This window comes from Carassius auratus, chromosome 9 (assembly GCF_003368295.1).
Source record: "Carassius auratus strain Wakin chromosome 9, ASM336829v1, whole genome shotgun sequence".
NCBI classification, from domain to species: Eukaryota; Metazoa; Chordata; class Actinopteri; order Cypriniformes; family Cyprinidae; genus Carassius; species Carassius auratus.
In genome coordinates this window covers 22,184,117-22,206,091 of record NC_039251.1, presented here as the reverse complement: position 1 = coordinate 22,206,091, position 21,975 = coordinate 22,184,117, and the positions used below count along the sequence as shown (strand labels likewise).

At 34.8% G+C, this 21,975-nt stretch overlaps 4 protein-coding genes across 7 annotated transcripts; 1 reads left to right on the top strand and 3 right to left on the bottom strand.

Moving 5' to 3' along the window:
* Positions 1–615: 615 nt before the first annotated feature.
* Positions 616–4,648, bottom strand: fev (FEV transcription factor, ETS family member). 2 transcript variants are annotated; one of them, XM_026272044.1, is made up of 3 exons: positions 3,299–4,648; positions 2,755–2,826; positions 616–2,009 (listed from the first exon to the last, which is right to left on the bottom strand). In XM_026272044.1, exons 1-3 carry the CDS (start codon positions 3,384–3,386, stop codon positions 1,462–1,464), a joined length of 708 nt encoding a protein of 235 aa, XP_026127829.1. In that variant the 5' UTR covers positions 3,387–4,648; the 3' UTR covers positions 616–1,461. The 2 variants fall into 2 exon arrangements, with proteins under 2 accessions (XP_026127829.1, XP_026127828.1); XM_026272043.1 differs by having other exon boundaries at positions 2,755–4,647.
* Positions 4,649–7,162: 2,514 nt separating this feature from the next.
* cryba2b (crystallin, beta A2b) lies at positions 7,163–10,055 on the bottom strand. 2 transcript variants are annotated; one of them, XM_026272041.1, is made up of 5 exons: positions 9,928–10,055; positions 9,519–9,703; positions 8,406–8,547; positions 8,121–8,263; positions 7,163–7,392 (listed from the first exon to the last, which is right to left on the bottom strand). In XM_026272041.1, the coding sequence occupies exons 2-5, from the start codon at positions 9,677–9,679 to the stop codon at positions 7,245–7,247; spliced, it is 594 nt and encodes a 197-aa protein (XP_026127826.1). In that variant the 5' UTR covers positions 9,680–9,703; positions 9,928–10,055; the 3' UTR covers positions 7,163–7,244. The 2 variants fall into 2 exon arrangements, with proteins under 2 accessions (XP_026127826.1, XP_026127827.1); XM_026272042.1 differs by having other exon boundaries at positions 9,932–10,030.
* A 4,442-nt stretch (positions 10,056–14,497) lies between these two features.
* Positions 14,498–18,638, bottom strand: LOC113108750 (uridine 5'-monophosphate synthase-like). 2 transcript variants are annotated; one of them, XM_026272039.1, is made up of 6 exons: positions 18,422–18,638; positions 18,057–18,219; positions 16,652–17,323; positions 15,808–15,983; positions 15,543–15,657; positions 14,498–15,355 (listed from the first exon to the last, which is right to left on the bottom strand). In XM_026272039.1, the coding sequence occupies exons 1-6, from the start codon at positions 18,575–18,577 to the stop codon at positions 15,180–15,182; spliced, it is 1,458 nt and encodes a 485-aa protein (XP_026127824.1). In that variant the 5' UTR covers positions 18,578–18,638; the 3' UTR covers positions 14,498–15,179. The 2 variants fall into 2 exon arrangements, with proteins under 2 accessions (XP_026127824.1, XP_026127825.1); XM_026272040.1 differs by having other exon boundaries at positions 18,057–18,210.
* A 1,062-nt stretch (positions 18,639–19,700) lies between these two features.
* On the top strand, positions 19,701–21,829 carry si:dkey-69o16.5 (peptidase E). The gene is made up of 8 exons (XM_026272038.1): positions 19,701–20,044; positions 20,355–20,443; positions 20,532–20,606; positions 20,744–20,823; positions 20,901–21,074; positions 21,292–21,351; positions 21,534–21,616; positions 21,709–21,829. Exons 1-8 carry the CDS (start codon positions 19,950–19,952, stop codon positions 21,773–21,775), a joined length of 723 nt encoding a protein of 240 aa, XP_026127823.1. The 5' UTR covers positions 19,701–19,949; the 3' UTR covers positions 21,776–21,829.
* Positions 21,830–21,975: the final 146 nt, after the last annotated feature.

Below are 21,975 nucleotides of genomic sequence, written 5' to 3'. Positions count from 1 at the left end.
TATTTATTATTATATATATATATATATATATATATATATATATATATATATATATATATATATATATATATATATATATATATATATATATATATATATATATATATATATAAAGCTAAAATGATGTCTTATGACGCGGTTTCTCTCATAGTTGAGGTTATGGTCGAATATAGATACATGGCGCCCTCTTGTGTCCAGATTGTGTCATTCTAAAACGATGCGATATTTTGCTTCCCCTGTGTTTTATTGATCAGCTTTCTTTTTCTCCTGTTTCAATGCCTATGAGGACATTAAGTTTAATATAGGCTATGTATTATGCCTACTTGTAAAACCCCCACACGTTTAATAGTATAAAATATTTTTTGTTTTTTACATTATTAATGATAAACATGAGACTTTTCATGACACACACACACACATAGCTACTATAAAATAAATAAATAGATTAAAACTACCTTATAAACCACCCAAACAGGATATAATATTACTCTGTCTACAGAAACACTCAAAGAACAAATATAACACATCATCATTTTACATTAACCATTTTAATGTACGTCACAAGCATAATACATAAAATATTATAACTAATATTATAACTAAATAATCAGTTGAGTGAAAACATGGCAAGGACACAGACTGGTGATCTTTGCGTGCTTAAATGGACCATACGAAAAAAAAATATTTAGGGTCTATTAGGACATATTTTTCTTAAAATGTAGCCCTATGCCCAAAATTCAGACACCGTCCACGAGTCAATGTCGACGTTAAAGAAATAACGAAATATCAAAGCGCTTTACATACGTGTTAACTATGCTCGATTACAAAAGTGTAGCTAGAAGCGAACATATTTGAAGAGTTCAGATGTAAAAGCCTCGAAGAGTCATCTGAAATATTCTTCTAAAATTAAATTTTTTCTGTCTCCTATGTTCAGTTATTTCACATTGATGGCAATGAAAATAACATAGCCTAGCCATTGCAATTAAAGAGAAATTACTGAACCTACACATGAGAGCCTGAGAAAATTAGCATTTTAGAAGAACATTTCAGATGGTACTTAGCCTAGAGGCTTTTGCATCTCAACTCTTCTATTTTGCTTCTTAACATTTGTTCTCATACCATGTAGACTTTTCTCCAACATAGCGTTCCATTCTGCAGTCTACGACGAACCAGTTGATTTTAATGTCGATTTAACCAGTGATAGTGCTATTTTCCATAAGATGGCGCTAAATTCCTTTCTTATCTTAAAGTGATCTACATTAACAATCCACCAAATGTTATTTCCAAATTACCCTTTGAGCCGAATAATCGCCGTTTCTTTTCTTTTTTTTTCTTTTCTTTTTTGTTATCTGTGTTATGATTGGATTATTAGTCTACAATGTTTTTAAATCAGTTGCGCTTTTGAATAGGCCCTATTAGCCTTAGTTTATCAGCGCGCACTCCTGAGGCGAATGAAAACAATCAGTTATAGTGACTATTGATATTATTCAGGTTATTTAAACTGTTGATATTGTTTACGCAGCTTATATGTGACGCAGACACGGCACCGAAGGGTCCTGGGGCTTGCAGGTTGTGGCTGTGATAGAGGGTCGGGTGAGATCCGGGCCAGTATGAGAACCCCGACGGACCAGCACCTGGAGCAACCAGACTGAGTTTGGAAATGCCTGAAAACTGGAGGGGAGCGAAGTTGCTCTGGAATTTGTAAATAGCTTGTTCGGTTGAGGAGGGCTGGCACACTTGCGCCAGGCCGTTAAAGTCAAATTTGTACGCGTAACGCTTTCCGTGCACCTTGGTCATGATGTTTTTGTCGTAGTAATAGCGCAGAGCTCGGCTCAGTTTGTCATAGTTCATGTTCGGTTTACTCTTGCGTTCCCCCCACCGTCTGGCCACCTCGTCTGGGTCTATCAGTTTAAACTCTCCATTGGTGCCCTCCCAGGCGATGCAGGTCATATTGGCGCTGTCAGACAGCAGCTCCAGAAGAAACTGCCATAGCTGGATTTGTCCACTTCCTAAAATGCAAGTAAAGTAAGCTTACATAAATGTAAGGAAATCAAACAGACAGGCCTTTTGTAATCAGTAGGCCTATTCTTTGTAACGAGTGAGAGTAAAGGGCATTCTTTGATGGTTCTATATATGGTTCTTTGGAGATTATTATTATTATTATTATTATTATTATTATGTTTCATTATAGGTTCTTTGGCATATTGGCTTCTTGGTTCTAAAAAATAAAGGTTCTTTATTGGTATCTATGGTTCCATGAAGAACCGTTCTCTGTAGCATGAAAAGGTTCTTAAACTGGAACTAAGAACTGTTCTTTAAAGAAATATTCACTGAAACCTTCTTTTGGGAACATCTAATTTTTGAACTTTTATTTTTAATAGATTCTTTAAAAAATTAAAGAAAAAAAAATAGGCCTAATCATAAATATAAAATGAAATAAAATCAGTCAAAAAAGCAGTCAAACCCCTTCGAATAATTAAAATGATAGTAATTAATTTTGTTTTAGACGCCTTTCATGTCACTCATGGTCACCGTACATCAAGAGCAATAAATAAAACAGCAATAAAAAATGAATCATTAAAAGAGAAGCCACTGTTACAAAAGTTAAAACAATAAAATAAGAGAAAGAAAAATCATAACACATATTTTAAATGATGATTTTTTTTTCTTTTATCATTATTATTATTATTATATTTATTTTTTTGCAAAGAAGTGAGTGCATTCGCCTGTCAACCAATTCATCGCAACACTCACCTTTTTGCACTCCTGTGTTGATGGGGGTCCAAGAAGAGCCTTTACTTTCCTTCAAAAGATTTTCTGTAGGGTCTGAAAGAAAGCGTTTGAAATACGTTTCAAATACGTTTCCTATGAAAATGACATTTAGAATTAGCTGTGATTTATATTCTAAATGCCTTCTTAAATATTGGAGAATCATAAAACGCAAAAGATGCATTTAACATATTTCCCCGTCTGTGTATTTGTAATTCGTAATTTTAGACAAAACACGTAATGTCACTCGTCGATAAATAACAAATCGCAGCAAAAGAGTTTAAATATTATGAGTATGTCGTGTTGCTGCTCGATGCGTTTGCCCAGACTTCAGCGCTGAGGTCAGGAAACGCGTCCAGGAAAAAGGATATCCGATTTCCGACAAAAGAGGACATGCTTTCCAGATGGAGAAATCAGAGACACCGGCAATGGTGCGCAGCATTGCACCTGCGGACCCCTAGCATCGCCCTTTTCTTTTCAGTCATTTCAGCAATATTTCTCATTTTACACACTAAAAAAGATTGTGTACCTGAGAGATACATGTTAAACATAAGGCTTCCTCCGCAGTTCTGTCGCATTGTGGTGGCGGTGGAGGACGTGAAAGGGTAGGCTTTCATTGGCGCAAAGATTTTTATTAAACTTTATCTCAAAACTGTGATCTGGAATAAATGCGAGACAGATTGAAGTTTCCAGGCAACTGTCACAAGCCCTATCTCTGAGACAATATTCAGACAGCAATTTCCTTCGGTGCATTGGTTTAATTAAAAGAGCAATTTACCTCTGTCATCCCTCCCTGTCTCCACAATAAAAAGGAACCGATAGAAATTCGGCCTTATCAATCCACCATCAAGGTTTAATAAAGTTTCTGCGTTAAGATCAGAGTTTCTATGGAAAATTGAAGTGTTTGACATGGAAACCGGTTCAGATCCCTTTTCTTTTCCGCCTTTTTACCTCTTTGCAAACAGAAAGGCCTGTTCCATGTTGGTTGAGAATATTTACCTTTTAACCATGGCTCAGTGCATTATGGTAAACAAGAACATTTTATCCCAAACTTATGCTACTTTAATGAGCAATGGATTATATGGTAAACCCTCGGCCCTGCCTTGATCACTTCTCTTGAATGTATGTGTACTGGATGAAATATATTTTTTTTTTTTTCATTTTAATATATAGCATAGGCTACTATTCTAACTTTCTAAAATCGCGTAATATTCTAAACTAGACAACAACAATAGTCATTTATCATGATTATTGCACATTTTTATTATACAAATCCTTGAATTTCATGGATATTTTATGTAGATAGATTTATGTTTTAAGAAAAAAAGAAAAGAAATGTAGATAAATTAAGATTCAGTTGTACATGTTTTACACTGTGATTTTTGAGTGTTAAACTGTTAAAACAACAATAACAATAACAAAACAGACTGGGTTCACCCTGAATTTGACAATAATTCATACGACATTCAGCTCGTGAACTAACAGAAAAGGGAGATACATGTTTTATTATGTTTACCTTTTTTGCCACATAAAAATGCTAATGCTGACTGTATGGGGTGTGTAATGTGTATGTATGTGTATGTATTGTTTAAAACTCACAATAAAGGTAAATATTTGGTAATAAGTGCTTAAGAAGGCTTATCGTGAAATAGGTCAGGTAGGCTAGGTACTGTAGGTTATGTATATGTCTACTTATAGTGTTTATTTAAACTATAAATTGCACAATGGTTGACTGCATCAGCTTAATCTGTCAGAGTAGCATCGTTATCGACATGAACAAACATTAATATCATCATTCTGTAATAATTTTACTCATCTTCTGTACATAGTTCTGACGCTCTCTGTCGTGCTGTCTCTGGCGTCCCAGACTTGCTTTAGCTGCCTGAGTCATTAAATAGATCGCAGGCAACTTAAAACAAGCCCCGGATGCAAGGCGATTCTTCAGTTTGTCCACGCGACATGGGTTACTTCATGCTGGTGCGCGCTCCTAAATGCAACAATTAGAAAATTAAGGGAGAATAACCTAGAAAATACATATTGCAAAGACAATTGTTTAAAACTGGTATATATCTTAAGATTTACTTGTGTTTTTAATATCAGGGTTATAGCTTAAGGACTTGCATGATTACATACAGTAAAACCAAATTGTTAATTTAAGGAGACATTACTACCCGAATACACAGGTTTTCTTGTTGATTTATTTTCCCCTGCTTTTTTTTCGAGAATTTTATTTGCGTTTTGAATTTAAACGTTTAAGCTAAAATGATAAAAATGAAAATGTAAAAATTAAATATAGGGCGGTGGTAGGGATAACATTTCATTTAATAGTAAATTAAATTTCCACAATAAATTGATGCTTAAAATATAAAATGTACATGTTTTAATTATTGCCTTACAAACTTCCCCAGTAGGCGGTACATTTTACCAGCAGCACCCTTTATATTAGTTTTTTTTATTAATTTCAGTTTAGAGTCCGTTATTGAAGCAACGTTAAACAACGTTAATCTGAAGCAGGCAAACACTAGAAAATTAGTTATACCTAAGCTTAAAATACATTGTGTTATTCAACAAACTGTGTTACAGGTCTCTCTTTCTCTTGTTAGCATTTTAGTCAAGTTAATTTAATTCTAATAACACGATTTTTATTTAAAAATTAGCATGAATATAACTAATCAACTTATGCTATAAATGTAGCTAAGTAGCATATTTAGGTTAATTATTAAAACGTTTGACTGTGTAGTTTAAACAGTTTTATTTGTGATTCATAGCTTTATAACCTGATATTTCCTCAGCTAACCCACACTGACTATAGTGCCGTTCTGTTTCCTGATTTGCTCCCTCAATAAGTTGACTTACCCCGTCCTGTTATGTCAGACTGCAGCCTGTCTCAGATCCAGCTGCTTTCAGTACTCTTGTCTGTCTTATAATCATTGCACTAAGAACGAGTGGCACACTTTTAATCAGTTCGTAAGGTATGTGTATTTGATAAAGGTGTGTGCAGTCGAACGTTTATTATGAGATCCTGGACTGGGTGTGGGATCGGGTGTTCAAACAGCAACTGTTTCGTCCACATATGATCCTGTGAGTGGGTGTGTGTGAGTCCTGAACGGTTACACTGCAAACAAATAAGAGGCGGAATCAGACCCGGATCCCAGGGTTACGAACCATTTGATTGGACGAACAAGAACCCGTACTTCCTTTAGCCCATTATTGTTAAAAAGAATTGTCCATTGCATTGGATCTAGGCTGTTTTTTTAATAGTGAAAAAATAAAATACAATAATAATAATAATCATCATCATCATCAAGAAAGAATGTGTGCGACCTGTTTAATCCATAAAGGTCAGGACCTCGGACAGCTCCACACAAACCCAAACGGTTGAGACTCTCTCCCCCTCATCATTCATTTATAGTATACCGACTATGAATTCATCTTAATATATCATTATATTTCATATATATATATAAATCATTTATAGTAATTTCCCCCTTCATTTTCCATTGGTTGTATCATATCTTTTGTTTATAAAATGCATTATATATATATATATATATATATATATATATATATATATATATATATATATATATATATATATATATATATATATATATATGTATGTATGTGTGCGTGTATGTACGTGTATGTGTGCGTGTATACATGCACAATACAAATAATTTACATAAACATGTAATAATTCATTTTAAATAAATAATAAATAATTACTAAAATGTCATTTAATTTTAAATACATAAATATTTAGATTTGTAATTAGCAGCACTTCCTATATATCTAAGTTATATATGAAAAATTTGAGTAAAACTTTTTATATATAAAGAAAAATAATATACATTTATATATATTCATATTTAATTCTGTATAATATGATTTTTAAAGACAATTATATATATACACCCTCAGAAAAAAGGTACAAAAGTTGTCACAGGGGAAGTACCCTTTCAAAAGATACACATTATTTACCCCTGAAGGGTACATATGATATATGTTAATATATGTTAATGTAGTTGAAAACCTCAAAAGCAGGTCCACGAAGAACAAATAATGAGGCATTATCATAAAGGTACTCATGCTCTTGTTTATTATATATATTTATTATAGATCAAGCAAGAGTTTTTTGTTGTTCAGCTGGCATAAAACATCCTTATTGTTAAATTTAATCCGTCTAGTCCAACAATTTTAGAAAGGAAAAAAAACAACCTTAATTTGTAAAATGTCTGCATGGTTACATTTACCTAGAAATGTGGGAGGCCAGCTCTAATTACATATAACTTTAAAAAATCATCAGATCTGCTTGTTTTACATCAAGAATTACCACTTAGCAGGTCCATGAATTGAGCAGATGTGAATGAAAGCAAGGAATTGCCACAAGCACTCTTTTACTATAGTTTATATAATGTCTTTATTGCCTATAGTATTGACATGTCATGACATGGTGAACACAGTGGTGCTGGGTCTTATTGCTGAATTCTGCGCATAGACTGGATCTGATTGGTGTGTGCCTGGGTGCCGTACTCATTGTAGCATCTGTACTCTCCTTGGTGTCTGTCCCTCTCAAAGATGTACTGATATCCACGGTAACCGGGAAACTGATAGCCTACCCAGCTGCCAGAGAAAAGAGCAAATATCATTTATTGCACCGCTCACAAATAAGACTGTGCAGGGAGCTGCTGCATTTGTGATACATTATTTGTCACAAAGAAATGGACATCCACAAATGACAAAACTCTATATAATATGAGTTTCAAAGACAATTATATATATACACCCTCAGAAAAAAGGTACAAAAGTTGTCACAGGGGCAGTACCCTTTCAAAAGATACACATTATTTACCCCTAAAGGGTGCATATGAGAACCTTCAAGGTGCATAATAATACCTAAAGTGTACATATTTGTAACTTTTGAAAAGATACCATCTTTGTGAGAGTGTAAAATCACAAGTAATGAAATGTTTGTTACAAATAATTTTTTTGATTGCATGCATGGCAGATACGCATATTTTTTTTACAGAAAATCTAACATATATATATATATATATATATATATATATATATATATATATATATATATATATATATATATATATATATATATATATATATATATATATTACACTTGTATAAATATAGCCTACTATATCAAACATTTAAAAAGTAAAATATATAAAATTAATGTATAATATAAATAAATAAAAATGTGTATGCATTATTATTTGGCTTTACTAACAAACATAAAAAAATAATGAATAATTAAATATAGTTATTTAATATGTAGATATTTATCGTAGTTTATTAATGACAAATGATGTTAAAAAGCTGGTGAGGTGACTTACGCTCCAGAGTTGATTTTGATTGAGGGGACTTCCTTGCTACACCAACCCATGGCTTGAAGGGAGGGATAATCCTCACACATCTCAAATTTGCGTCCCATGAAGTCTTCACACTCATAGAGGGTAATCTTACTGTCACTGTGGTTCTGTCGGGGAGAGGGTGAGTGTGAGAAATTAAATCATAGAGGTGACGATTTTGATGATTTTTGCTAAAACTAATGTGTCGAAATTGCAGAGATGCTGAAAGAGGTGCTGGAGTAAGTCTTCACAGGTTTGACGTAAACTTACAGCACATTTAATAGGTCTGAAAGAGAGCATGTGCTCTGTTCTGTAACTGCTGTTGCCACTCCAGGCCTGGTAACAGGGATAGTCTCCTTTCTCCAGGATAAACTGCTGGCCCTGGAACTCAGGATACTCGTACCCCACCCAGCTGAAACAGACAGAATGTCATAGTCAACACAAACCAGGAAACAACAGCGTTTTACATGGCAGTGATCTCTACTGATCAGGACACAAAAGCAAAGCAAACACAATGGCGTGGACTGAATGGAGCGGCTCTGTGTTCCTTTATCAGCTCATCTGTCGTCACCACGGCAGGCAGCTGCCAGCCACATGGACTATCGCCACTATCTCTCTGTTGTTATTCCAGTTTATATAAATATAACAAAAACAGCATTGAAGCTATAGTTACAGTTGGAAATATTGTTTAAGACTATAAGGTGTTTTTATTTGGGAGCACTGCTATCAAGTAAAGAAAGATAAAGATACCAAATAGTCACTGTAATTCTAATATAGACATTTTTAAATTAATAAAAAACAACAATAAACAATAATTATTATTATAGATTAATAGCATAATTTAAAAGTACATATACAATTATATTTTTCCTCTTAAGCTTACCTAGGTATAAAACATTAATATTAGGAAATATTATTACTTTTTTTATTTGTTTAATATATTTAAAATGTCATTTATTTCTGTAATGGCAAAGCTGAATTTTCAGCAACCATTATTTCAGTCTTAAGAGTCACGTGATCTTTAAGATATCATTACTTTATTCAGATTTGTACATTATTTTCCCTCATTATCCATTTTAAAAGTATTTGTGCTGTTTAATATTTTTGTTTACACTTTCAAGATACTGTGATGAATAGAAAGTTCAAAAGAATAGTATTTACTTGAAGTAGAAATCATTTGTAAAATTCTAAATATATATATATATATATATATATATATATATATATATATATATATATATATATATATATATATATATATATATATATTACTTCTAATTTTACAAATATCTCACTTATTTCGATGAAACATTACATTCATATATTATAATATCCTCTCTGCTTCACATTTTGCACATTAAAACATTCAGAGAATACACTTACGGGCCGTTCTCCACCTTAATGGAGCGAATCTTTCTGAAGTCTCTGTCCAGAATGTTCTGGCACTCAAATCTGAATTCACAGCTCTTGCCCTGGAAGTATTCCTCCTCGAACACTGTCATCCGAAACTTCCCCCTCTGCTCCAATTGCTCCTGTGGATTCATGGTTGCTGTCGATCACCGCACTCTCTATCAGGAAAATGAGGAGAGGAGAGGGGCATAACCAAGACCACAGCATGAATTCATGCACCCATATCAGAAATTCCTGGGTAGATCAAGTAAAAAATGTATTCCTGGATCAAGTGTTGATAGTATGTGTTTCCTTCTGACATAATCTTTTTGGTCAATATGATCACATTTGCTCTGTCTGTGTTCTTTAGCATTCTGATGTTTCACTTTGAGGGCATACTCACGTACTGAGGTGGGACAGATCCAGTATAATCAATGTGGTGGCCAAGCCCTTGTCCAGTGTTTTATAGGACAGGGCCCCTCATTTAGTGCAGAATGCACATCAGGCCTGCACACTCAGCAGCAGCCAACAGAAAAACTGCATTAGCCTTCACTATTGTGGAGCCATGTGCAGCCTATTGTGGAGGTCTTAGACCCACTGACTCATCAAAACTTCACTATCTGCCCCCACACCAGACCCTTGGCTGTTTACAATGGCTATGCTTTAACATGAGATTAGACTGAGCCCTGGTCCCTCTCTGGTGCCTGCTTGTGGATGCTCTCTCTGGGCAGAACTGGCTGCTTTTGGCCAATAGTAGGATTTCTCTCACACTTTTATGGCAATAGAATACATTTCCCAAATAATTTTATCCACAATATCCTTATTTAGGTAGCGTGGATCTAAACTATTTTCTTTGAATAAGACTTATGAATCATTTATAATAACAGCCGCTATAAATGGATAAGAAGACTCTTTAGAGGAATACTTCATAAAAAAATTCAGTAAACAGTAAAACCTATTGCGCTAGAAACCAGTGTGTTTATGATTAAGATAATTAATTAAAATAATATACCAGTTTGCAATACCAAGCAGCATAACTGTAGGCTGTTTTTGCTCGGCAAAAAAAACTGTAAGTGATTGCAATGTTACACATTCAAGTTATATGGCTGCACTCGCACTTAAATTAAAAAAGGTGAAGTAGGCATATAATTCACTTTGCTAAATACACCTCGTTTTATAATACACACACACACACACACACATACACACACACATATTATATATATATAATCTGTAATAACAGCCGCTGTTCAGAAACATACAGGCCTATAGCAGACAGTTATTTTATGTCTTTTTACAATAAAGGCTAAAACTATTTTAAATAATAGGTATACATCATTAAAAATAATTGAGATAAATGTTTGAAATTTGATCAGCATGGCAGATTTATCCTGTCAAGCCCGTGTTGTTTCATTTAGAGCATGATCATGTTAATAAAAAGTAGGCTAGTCCAGTAGCCTTCTTGATGACATCTGGTGGTGTAATACTTTACTGCATGACCAGTGAAGCTGGGTTTCAGTAGCCTACATTTTAACATTTTATGACCTTTTTGACCACAACATTATTTAGTATTATTCATAGAACTAAATGTATTACAATCATGTTGGAAACATAACCCTATAAAATATTCTGATAAGCCAAGGCATGAATATGCATGCATACACATGTGATTATTCTCACCTGTTAGGTGTTGTTTGCGTAAGAACAGGTGCTGCAGGGATACAGGACACACAGCTGGTGTCCTGTTATCCTGATTTTACTGATCTGAGAGAAACAATGTATGTATAATTAAATTGCATCCAATAACTTAATTTCATAAGAGCACAGAATTGCACTCATAAGTCAGTAAACTTTTTTATTATTATTAAATTTTTTGACAGGAATGTATATTTAAATTCAGCAATAATGCATTAAATCCAAAACTGATATGAAAATATAAAAGATTCAGCAAACCGGAATGATTTCTGAAGGATCATGTGACAATGAATGCTGGCGTAATGATGCTGAAAATGCAGTTCTTCCAAATTTATATACATATAAGGGTACAAAAGCTGTCACTGGGGTGGTACCAACTTGGACTCTATAGGTAGACAGTTGTGCCTTTTAAAAAGGTATCACCCAAGTGACAACATTTGTACCCTTTTCTTCTGAGAAAGAGAGAGAGAGAGAGAGATTTTAATGATGTAATAATATTTTACAATATTACTGTTTTGATAAGTTAAATAAATGCAGCTTTTATGAGCATAATAGCCTTGATTCAGAATCATTTAAAAACATGAGGATACATCAGTGTTCAATGTACACATTCCTAATGGAAAAACACAGTGTTACTGTCAGTGATTTGACATGCAAATTAGTCCTTTGCAAATCAGAAAGTGTGACACTTCCGTCTCATTCTAAAAGTAAACTGTGCCATCGTATCCTCACAGTAAAAGGATTTGGCATATCTGTCTATTTGAACAAAATAAAAAGTTACGTTTATAAATAGACATTGAACAATTATGTTTAAATACTAATGGAACTGTAAAATATAATGAAAGATGACATATCATTATATATATTTTATTATTTTTATTATTGTTGTTGCGTGTTGTCAGTATCATCAAACCCTGTAGGTGTGAATATTGTTTTTCCTGATTTGTTTACTTTGCAGGTGATGGAAGGGTGAAATAGTTAGTGCCGGGTGATGTTTTCTTGAGGGTGCCATGGAAACTAATCCTTCTCAGTGCAAATGTGAACAGGTTCAGACAGTTAGTGCAAGTGACATCTGCTCAGATAATGTCCTTTATGTGTTTGAGCACAAGCCGAGTGCTTCTGCAGAACATGGCCATGATGGATAGAGACAGACATTTCCATCTACTGCCAAAGGCAAAAAAAAAAGATCATTTGCATTTCAACAGTAACTCTTTTAACTGCCACATAGCCAACAGGCAACGCCTCTCCAGCAGGTAACTGTTTGCTAAACACTTCATGGAATAATACTGCAAAATATGCTTCATTCAGACACAATATAATTGTCACAACATAAGCAGAATGTAAATAAATAAATAAATAATAAACTTATACAGTATTTGTTTCTGCTTAAAAAATAATTGGCCAGAATTCTAATATAATAAACTGATAATTACATTTATATTGTTCTTAAAACACAAATACACATTAAGATGATAATATAAAGGTTTATTTCACAAACTGTTGACCTTACAGTATTACAAGTGTTACTTGTTTAAAAACCAGTCAATAAATACATAGGCCTATTCAGATTATTAGCCTACATGTATAGGCTATTGTTCTTAGATGCAATTACATGGTTATATAAGATGATAATATAAAGGTTTGTTTTACAAACTGTTGACCTTACAGTATTAATTACCAAGTGCTACTGGTTTAAAAATAAATGAATAAAAACGTTTTTAACATGTTTCCTTTTGTCAAAATCCTGTGTCTTCGTATGTCATAGCCTTAGCATTCTTAATAGTTAATCAGCATGTTATTTGCGTTGTATTACTGCTTGTGGTAGAATGAAGCTTCGGTGAAAAGTGTGACAGTGAGATGTCAGTCGATGTGTCCCGCTGCTCTGGTGTTTCACTGACGCGCGTCTGCATCTGCGTAACGCGAGCCGAACGAACAAAACCTTTTCAACTGCAGGCATTGTGCGCGTGGCTCAACGTGAGACAAGTACAGAAAACACACAAAACATCCATCCTGGACGGCAATTCTGTTATTACGTTTCTGGTGATGACTTGTCTTCTCTCCTTGAAGGCACAACCCCCAACAGATCATGTGTGCAATGATTTTCCCAAATAATAACTTTTTCCATCAATACAAACACCATATAGCTAATAATCAGTAGTCCATGTACCTAAATGAAAATATGAATAGGCCTATTATATTTAAATTTTATGAGGCTACATTATGTAGCTTTTAACAAAACATGAATAAAAAATAAAATAAAATGAAAAAATCTTACCGTGTCATTTAGCGAATCAGTAGCGTTTTAATAGTACCGCTAATGCAAACTGACCTGAGGCCTTTATAGAGCCGTGTCGGTGTATTTAGTGCGCACGCGGGTAAATGCATTGATCCGCTCTCCGTCTTCCGCGCGCGGATCTCTGTCGTGGACACCTGTCACACGGCACTTTCCTCTCATCCAATATTGACACAGGGAGTCAAATGGGAGGGCCAGAGTAGATTAGTTCTGTTATGTCAATCATGTCGCTCTGTGCAAACCGACCTCTCGTTTCGTTGAGATAAAAAGCGCGGAGACATCTGGAGCGCATGAGGTCAGAGCGCGAGATCATACAAAGGTGACCCTTTAACCTCCGCGCTCTCCTGCAGGTGAACGATTCAGAAATAAAATCGGAGCATTAAATTGTAGCCTATACAATTACACTTTTGCTAATAGTTTGCTCAGCTCAGGTTATTTTTATGTTTTTTCTTTACTTAATATATGACGTAGCTTAATTTTAAAATGGTGATTTTCAGAACTACAGAAGTCATGTTGAATGAATAAACTTCTATAACTAATTTTTTATTTTTATGTATTATTTTTATTAAAAATGTATTTCTGCTCTTCACGGAAACTGCATTTATAGTTTTATATTCTTAGAAGTTATACATTTATTAGATAAATATTGACCTTTTAATGTTTTTAATGTGGTATACAGCATGTCTCGTTGTTGTTATTGAAATTAAACCACATCACATTTATCAAAGAGAAGCAGTGGACAATGACTGACAGGAATAATTTAAGGCCACATTTTTAATCATATGAAAGGCTTAACGTTATTGTGCAGTCGTTTTTATTTATCATTTGAACACTTTATTGGCAGCAACAGCCATAAAATAGCTGATGTTTTTCTGCCCCCTACTGGATTTGACAAAATATAATAAGTAGTGACTTTCTAATTTCAAAAGATTGCAATACCTTAATTACTAAAAACATGCTTAAGAAAATGAAAAATGAGTTTGACTTTTCATATATCATAGTTTATTTGTGGAGCTCAATTTTTGTTCAGGTACAATTTTTTTCAAAAGTCTGGAGGTCGATATAGATTGTCTAAGATTAAGACGATATTGACCCTATGTGTGATCGGTGCAGGCAGGCTCCTGCCACACTGCTGCACATGTTTTGGTTGTGCCCTAAACTATACAAATTTTGGCAGTCCATCTTTGAGGCATTCTCTGGAATAGTCTGGAGGTCAAAGATTTTTAGAAGGTATTAATACCTTTATTCAGCAAGAACACATGACATTTCTTCAAAGTGAATTACAAAAATAAATGTGACAATTTTTTTTTATCTTGAAAAAAAAAAAAAGAAAAAAGATCTTTGCAGCTCAACTGCTTTAAACACTGATATGAAATGTTTCTTGAGGATTTCGAATGGTAGTGTATACCTGTATACATGTCTAGGCTTATAAATGTGGTTACAACCAGGCCAGATCCAGCTAGGTGTACAAGACAGAGAAACATGTTCATAATATTTAAATTTAAATTTTGCACTAAAATATTTTTGTAATAATTATAGTGAGATTTTGACATTTTACTAGTGTTCAAAACATGGAGGGAATAATCAGAATTAGGTTTGTATTCAAGTGGATGGAATGACTGCGCTAGACCAGACGGGATTCAGCTCTCTTTCCGGAGGTGGTTTCATTAGCTGGCCTGTGAGAGTCTTTTCAGATATGCCTGCCAGCCTGCCGTTCTGTATTCTTCTGCAGCTCTGAGCCGATCTGAGCTGGCAAGAATGCCTCGTCCCACAATGATGATATCAGAGCCTTTAGTACGGATCACATCTTCCGGACTAGAATACTGCTGTCCAAGTCCATCCACTGGAGAATAAATTATTAATAATTAAGCACATGCATCAGATCTGTGCTTAAAAAAAAAAAAAAAAAACTTTTTGCTTTTAAATAGTAAAAATACAACACATTCTATTATAAGGCATTTTTGTGATTTTTCTTTCTCTGACAAGACTCCTTTACCGAAAAGCTAATGCCAGCCCACAGTAAAACATACCTCCTGTCTGCATTTGCACTCCTGGAGTCATATGAACCAGAGCAGGCTTTGCACTGATCTTTGATCCACTTATGAATCCAAACACAAAATCTGTATGGTCTTCAGCCATCTTGACCTAAAAGACATTTCAATTAACTCAAAAGGAGAAACAAGAAGCTGAGCTCTGGTAGCTATCAAAAAACATTACTGTTATGAAATAATAAACAAGTATTATCCTAGGTGAGAACAGTGTTCCTAAGTTCTTCACAGAGAGCAGAAGACGTACCACTGCTTGAGTGTATTCTCCTGCTGCTAGGGAACCCTGCGAGCTCATCTGAGCAATGAGCAAACAGCCGTGACCCAGAGGCTTGCCAACTGCTCCGAGACCCTGCAGCACACCCGGACCTGGCAACGCATGGGCATTAATGATGTGCGCCCACGAAGAGATCTGATAGAGACCGCCTTGAAACAAAGAACATGTGTAGATCATTTATATTAAGAAAGCTTGAGCAGAAATTGAAATGACATTAAAAAAACTAATAAAACTTGAACTAAAATAAAACTTTCGTCATCATTTACTCACACTTATGTCATTCCAGAACTGTATGACTGTATTTGTCCTGTGGAACACCAAAGGAGGAATCTGAAGATATGGCTTCAGAGACTTTAAAATCTATATTTGTCTATTTTATGGTGTTTTTATCATTATTTTGTCCATTTTGGACACTATAAAATGTCATATAGGTTTTGAATGACATGGTGATTTCTAGGACTACAGAAGTCATGTAAATTAAACAAAAAAAATATAGCCTGAATTAACTTAAGTCGCTTTGGATAAAAGTGTCTGCTAAATGCAAAAATGTAAATAATGAATGTACGTTTTTATAGCTATGCCTAGCTCCAAAACATTATTCTGCATGGAAATTGAGAGTTAATATATATATATATATATATATACCTTTAAAAAGGGTTTGGGGCAATAAGGGACTGTGTGTAACATAAAATTTAATTAGAAAAACAAAAAAAATAACTATGTATAATGACTTTGCTCTATGGATGTCTGGTGCAGACTGTAAGTGAAAGCAAAATTTTTAGACTAGTAAGGAGCTCCATAAACCTGTGAAACAAACCTTCATACTGATGCTTGACTGTGTTTCCAATGTCTGCAAACTTGCGATCCTCAAAAATCAGGAAGTTGTGCTTTATAGCCAACTCTTTCAGACCGCTGGCGACATCTGCAGTGAAGTCCTGCAGGATGTCCACATGAGTCTTCAACACGCAAATCAGTGGCCCCAGCGTATCCGCAATCTCCAGCAGCTCCTCAGAACGAGTCACATCTGCAGACACGCACAGATTGGTCTTCTTGTCCTCCATGATCTTCAGCAGACGGGCGGCGAGTGGGTGAGTGTCTGGCAATGCAGCCCGAGCCCCATAACTGAGCTCCTTACAGCTCTTTTTAGGAGCCGAGGAGCCATTCTGCTTTGTTGATATGTAGGTGTTATTTTCTTGAATGAACCTCTCAGCATTCTGAGAAGTGGCTGTGTCTATTCGACCAGTTTTAAGTAACACTTTCAGAAGTCTGGAGACAGAAATGACTGAATGTAGAGTGATGCCACGGTCAGCTAGTCGGGCACTGCCTCCCTGCTCTCTGTCCATTAACACGACAGCATCTGTGATCTTCAGACCTTCCTTCTCAAGCACCTCAGCAGTTTCTAGAACACTGCTGCCACTGGTCACGACATCCTCTACTATCAGACATCTGTCACCGGGGCGGATGGCTCCCTCGATGAGACGTTTCGTTCCTGGGGGATATCCAATTTCAAATCAATACAGGTCAGTGGTATTTTAGTATCATTAAGATACTATTATAGCATTTATTAATATATTAATTTATTTTTATATATTTTCAGTCAATACAATTTTTTGTAATCTGTTTCAGTTTTAGATATTAGTACATTAAAGTTAAACAAAATTAAAATTTAATTAAAAATTTAATTAAAGTTTTAGTAATTGTTTCTCGCTCTCATTTTAATTCCTATACAGATTTTTCTCATTTATTTCAGTTTAGTTATTTTAGGATGTCAAGCTTAACCAAAGAAGCGTTGCTTTGCAACTAGCTTAAATAAAATGTGTTTAGGTTTTTAAAATATATTACAGTTAACGTTAACTTTATGGTTTAAGTGACTATTATAATAATAATAATAATACAGATTCACTTATTATTAATGATTAATAAGACATAAATGTGGAAACTGTTTAATCGCATGACATTCCATCTTGTCAATGAGAAAAAGTGTCCAAATCTATTTTGAATATCAAATCTAACACTATATAAATAGCCTAACTAAAACCTAACACGATTTTTTTGTGAACTGTTTTACAGTTCTACCCTATTTTTGCACAAATACTGGTTGGGTTGAAATGTCTTTAAATGTGTCTTAAGTGTCCAAATACTTAACTGGGAATGGAGGGGTCGATAATACAATAAATCGATTACTGATAGTTAAATGGTCAGTTAACTTTGCATGTTTTTACCATAGTCCTTTGCCTCCTTTCGTCGAATAAGCATGGGATATTGTTTGGTAGAGCAGATGATGGTGGCCAGAGGAAGAGCGGTGTAAGGGACTCCACACACACTATCAAACTCAACTCCTGCATCCTCAGCACGCTTATGAAGAAGATCTGCCACCTGATCTCTCACACACACACACACACACACACACACACACAAATAACATCTAATACTAACATATGATCAATAAATCAGATTAATCCAAAGGAGCATTTTTCACTTCTTGAGACTGGTTTTATAAAACATTTTGAAAGGAAACCTTTAGGATATGTTAAACACTTCTGGCATAACAGTACAGAATCATTACTCAAAGCGAAAACGTGTTTACCTGATTCATTAATGCTGGATGGGAAACTATTACTCTAAGATCAAAATATATCGGCGAAGTGAGTCCATTTTTTAACTTGAAAGTCTCAAACTTGACTGCTTGGATGTCGTACAGATTCAGGATTAAACTGTCCAGACTAACGTTAGTGTCCTCCATTTCAATTTGACTAGTAATGCCTCACTAAACTAACTCGGGAAAAGCAGTGATGGCTGCTTTATGAAGCTTCGAAACTTTTATGAATCTTTTGTTTCGAATCAATTGAATCAAATTCACATCATGACTGTTTCGAAACCTTTCGAACCATAGACTGTGTAAAAGCACAGACTGTATAAAAACAGATGTAAACCTGTAAATTATGAGCGTTCATTGACATCGAAGCATTTAATGTAGTATGCTTTCAATGAAACATTTGGAATGGGCTTTAAAAGCTGTTTTTATGCATATTTAAGCCTGAGTTTTTGTTGCATTTACACAGTTTTGACCAGCAGGCGTCGCCATTGTGTCGTGTTTCGAATGTTTCGAAACAATGAATCGTTTTCCAAAGCAATTGGTTCAATTGATTCGAAACTTTAAAAACTTTCGCGCTTTTTTTTTATGACGCGCGCACGTGATAAACTGGATGAATCACTTGACAAAATAAAAGCATCAGTATAGCCCTGTGCCTGTGTGGACTTCAAAAAAACCTTTTATATATATATTAAAACGCATTTTACAGTAGTTATTTATCACACTCCTTGCTAATGGTTGCTGCATAGCTAAGCATTTTAAATACCCTGAATACAAACAAAAGAATAATAGGCCCATGTGACAAAATTTCACAATGTGACAAAATACCAAATGGACTGGACATTTTGTTCACAATTATATTGATCTCTTATATTTCACCTCAAGCTCTTCAACATGACATTATTTTCGAGTGGAAGAGCGATGGTTAAAATGACATAACAAATATGGGACTGTACTTTTTTTAAAGACAAAAATGACTTTCACACACTAATAACTGAAATGCTTAAAGTATTATTTATTTAGCTCGAGCTATACAACCACCTGAAAAGTAGCAAAAAATTACGACGTTTTCATCTGAAAAAAAAGAAAGAAAGATGATAAGATGGCCAGCTTCTAGGCTTTTATTTTGAAAACAAATTTCCTGTAACACAAATACAACGTTTAAATAAAAGAAAACAAACGATTTTGTCTGTTTTAAAAAAAAAAAAATGTTTTGAAATTGTGTTAGGCACTTCAAGATCTGCCGCTGTTTTCTCAGTAAACTGTGTTCATGTTGTGAAGTTTGTTCTGCTTTAATCACGTGATTCCAGTAACGTTATAAAGTTTCTTATCAACCAAGGCTTGTTCCTATGAAGGTCTGTCTTCTGTGGAATAATCAGAGCGATATACTGTCTGGCCAAAGGTTATGTATTAGAGATTACGACCAAACTGATATGAAAGTGTACTGTCAGCAGAAAGAACCGCTGATCATTTGCTGAGCTTGACATCTTGTGATCCACGTCTACATTTCTGAGGCAGGATCATGAAGAGAAGACTTCTGCTGGTCTCTAACTCCACTCTTCATGGAGGAGGATATCTACAGCACTGTCAACAGCAGATCCAAGACTTTTTTGGAAAGTAAGTTGCCAGCAGCTTAACTAGAATGTAGGCATTTAACTTTTGGTAAAACTGTTCTAAGAACAGTTTTGCAATTACAGAAATAAAACCCTTTATATAGTAATATTCTGATACAAAATAAATGGCTATATTCGGAATATATTCTGATACATTTTATATCTGTATGTAACAGTGTCGCTGGATAAGTACAAGTCCATTCACTGAACATAAATAAGCGTTATGACAAGTGCATATAATAATAATCAAATTAATCTGACCTGCATTGACCCCTGTTATAAGTGTGCATAACTTCATGTTTTCCGTTCAACAGGAATGTAAAGAGGATCCTGTTTGTCCCATATGCACTGCATGATCGAGATACCTATACCAAGACTGCCAGAGACAAGTTCAAGACACTGGGTTTGTGTCTTGTTGATTTTACCACATGCATGTTAAGCACACAGTCACTGCCACATTGTCCTTCATCTCTTCTCTTCTCTTTTTCCAGGCTATGAGGTGGACAGCGTCCATGAGACTCCAGACCCTGTGGATGCTGTTAGGAAAGCTGAAGGAATATTCATTGGTATGAAGGATTTTTAATACATTTGCTGCTATAGTAAAATAAACATTTTCTTACTATGATCAGTTTAAGAATATATTTAATATAATAAATCATATTTAATCTCAGACTTTGTGTTATTGTGTTTGTGTGTTCACTAGGTGGTGGTAATACATTCCGCCTGCTGAAATCTCTCTATGACAACAATCTTGTGACTGAGATTAGAAAGAGAGTTCTAGAGGTGAGTTAGTGTCTCTATTAATCAAAATCTAAACTACAGTGTAATTGCCTGTAACCGGTGTAGTTGTTTTCTTATAGGATGGGATACCTTACATGGGATCGAGTGCAGGTACCAATGTCTCCACCATCAGCATCAACACCACTAATGACATGCCCATCGTCTATCCACCCACGTTTGCTGCCATTGGTTTAGTGCCCTTCAACATTAACCCTCACTTCCTGGATGCTGATCCCAACAGCAAGCATATGGGGGTACATTCAAATGATCATGCACAACGCCACGACTCCGTTTATTAATATTATATGCATAAAAATGTTTACAATCATAAAAAAAACATGTATTTTACATTAATTGATTCCCATCAATGAAAGGAAAAAAAACTATTGAATATATAGAATATAATAAACCAGAATTGTAAGGTAGATCCTTCAGGCTTCATGAATGCAGATTTTATTTTGCATTTTACAGGAAACACGTGAACAGAGAATTATCCAATACCACGAGGAGCCCGAAACACCATGCGTGCTGGTATGTTAACATGCACAATACTGTGGGGGTCAGTGAGACGATTTAATGCTCAACAAAGCTGCATTTATTTGAACAGTATTACAGTAAAAACAGTAATATTGTTTTCCCTTTGAATGGATTTTCAAATCTAATTTCCAGCAGTAGTTGAGCTCTACCATTACTGTATATTCTGTTCATGGCAGGGTCTTCGGGAAGGCTCAATGCTCTTAGTGGAGGGAAACAAAGCCACCTTATTAGGGAGCACCAAAGCACGACTGTTCCAGAGGTAATGCAGAGACTCTTGCTCGTGCACATGGAAAATATAACAGAAAAAATGATCCCAAACAGGGACAGTGAGACTGTGGTTCTCTTTCTTAGGGGGAAGCATACTACGGAGTATGAACCGGGCAGTGATCTCAGCTTCTTACTGACAGATGCACAGTGAGCTGCTACTGCATTATGTGCAATGCATTTTTACAATAAATGATAAAATCCACAATTAAGTTTGCTGTTTGTTTTGAGCACACAAAAACAAAAACTAAGGAAGCACTAGAATTTAAATTTGATTATTTTTGTATTTAAAGCCTGCAGTTGGTTATTCATCAACCATATATCTGTTAACAGCTAAACATATCCTGTTAGGTC

Bases quoted from the DNA above. Each gene is read 5' to 3' on its own strand.
- LOC113108750 (XM_026272039.1), bottom strand. From the start codon at position 18,577: ATGGAGGACACTAACGTTAGTCTGGACAGTTTAATCCTGAATCTGTAC. The intron at 15,984-16,651 runs GTTTGTTTCACA...CTTTGTTTCAAG, and splicing joins AGTCAAGCATCAGTATGAAG to GCGGTCTCTATCAGATCTCT. The intron at 15,356-15,542 runs GTATGTTTTACT...TTTATTCTCCAG, and splicing joins AGTGCAAATGCAGACAGGAG to TGGATGGACTTGGACAGCAG.
- fev (XM_026272043.1), bottom strand. From the start codon at position 2,953: ATGCATCTTTTGCGTTTTATGATTCTCCAATATTTAAGAAGGCATTTA. The intron at 2,010-2,754 runs GTGAGTGTTGCG...CTTGCATTTTAG, and splicing joins CAACACAGGAGTGCAAAAAG to GAAGTGGACAAATCCAGCTA.
- si:dkey-69o16.5 (XM_026272038.1), top strand. From the start codon at position 19,950: ATGAAGAGAAGACTTCTGCTGGTCTCTAACTCCACTCTTCATGGAGGA. The intron at 20,045-20,354 runs GTAAGTTGCCAG...TCCGTTCAACAG, and splicing joins ATCCAAGACTTTTTTGGAAA to GAATGTAAAGAGGATCCTGT. The intron at 21,617-21,708 runs GTAATGCAGAGA...TCTCTTTCTTAG, and splicing joins AAAGCACGACTGTTCCAGAG to GGGGAAGCATACTACGGAGT.
- cryba2b (XM_026272041.1), bottom strand. From the start codon at position 9,679: ATGAATCCACAGGAGCAATTGGAGCAGAGGGGGAAGTTTCGGATGACA. The intron at 8,548-9,518 runs GTAAGTGTATTC...TGTCTGTTTCAG, and splicing joins ATTAAGGTGGAGAACGGCCC to CTGGGTGGGGTACGAGTATC. The intron at 8,264-8,405 runs GTAAGTTTACGT...TCTCCCCGACAG, and splicing joins TCAGACCTATTAAATGTGCT to AACCACAGTGACAGTAAGAT.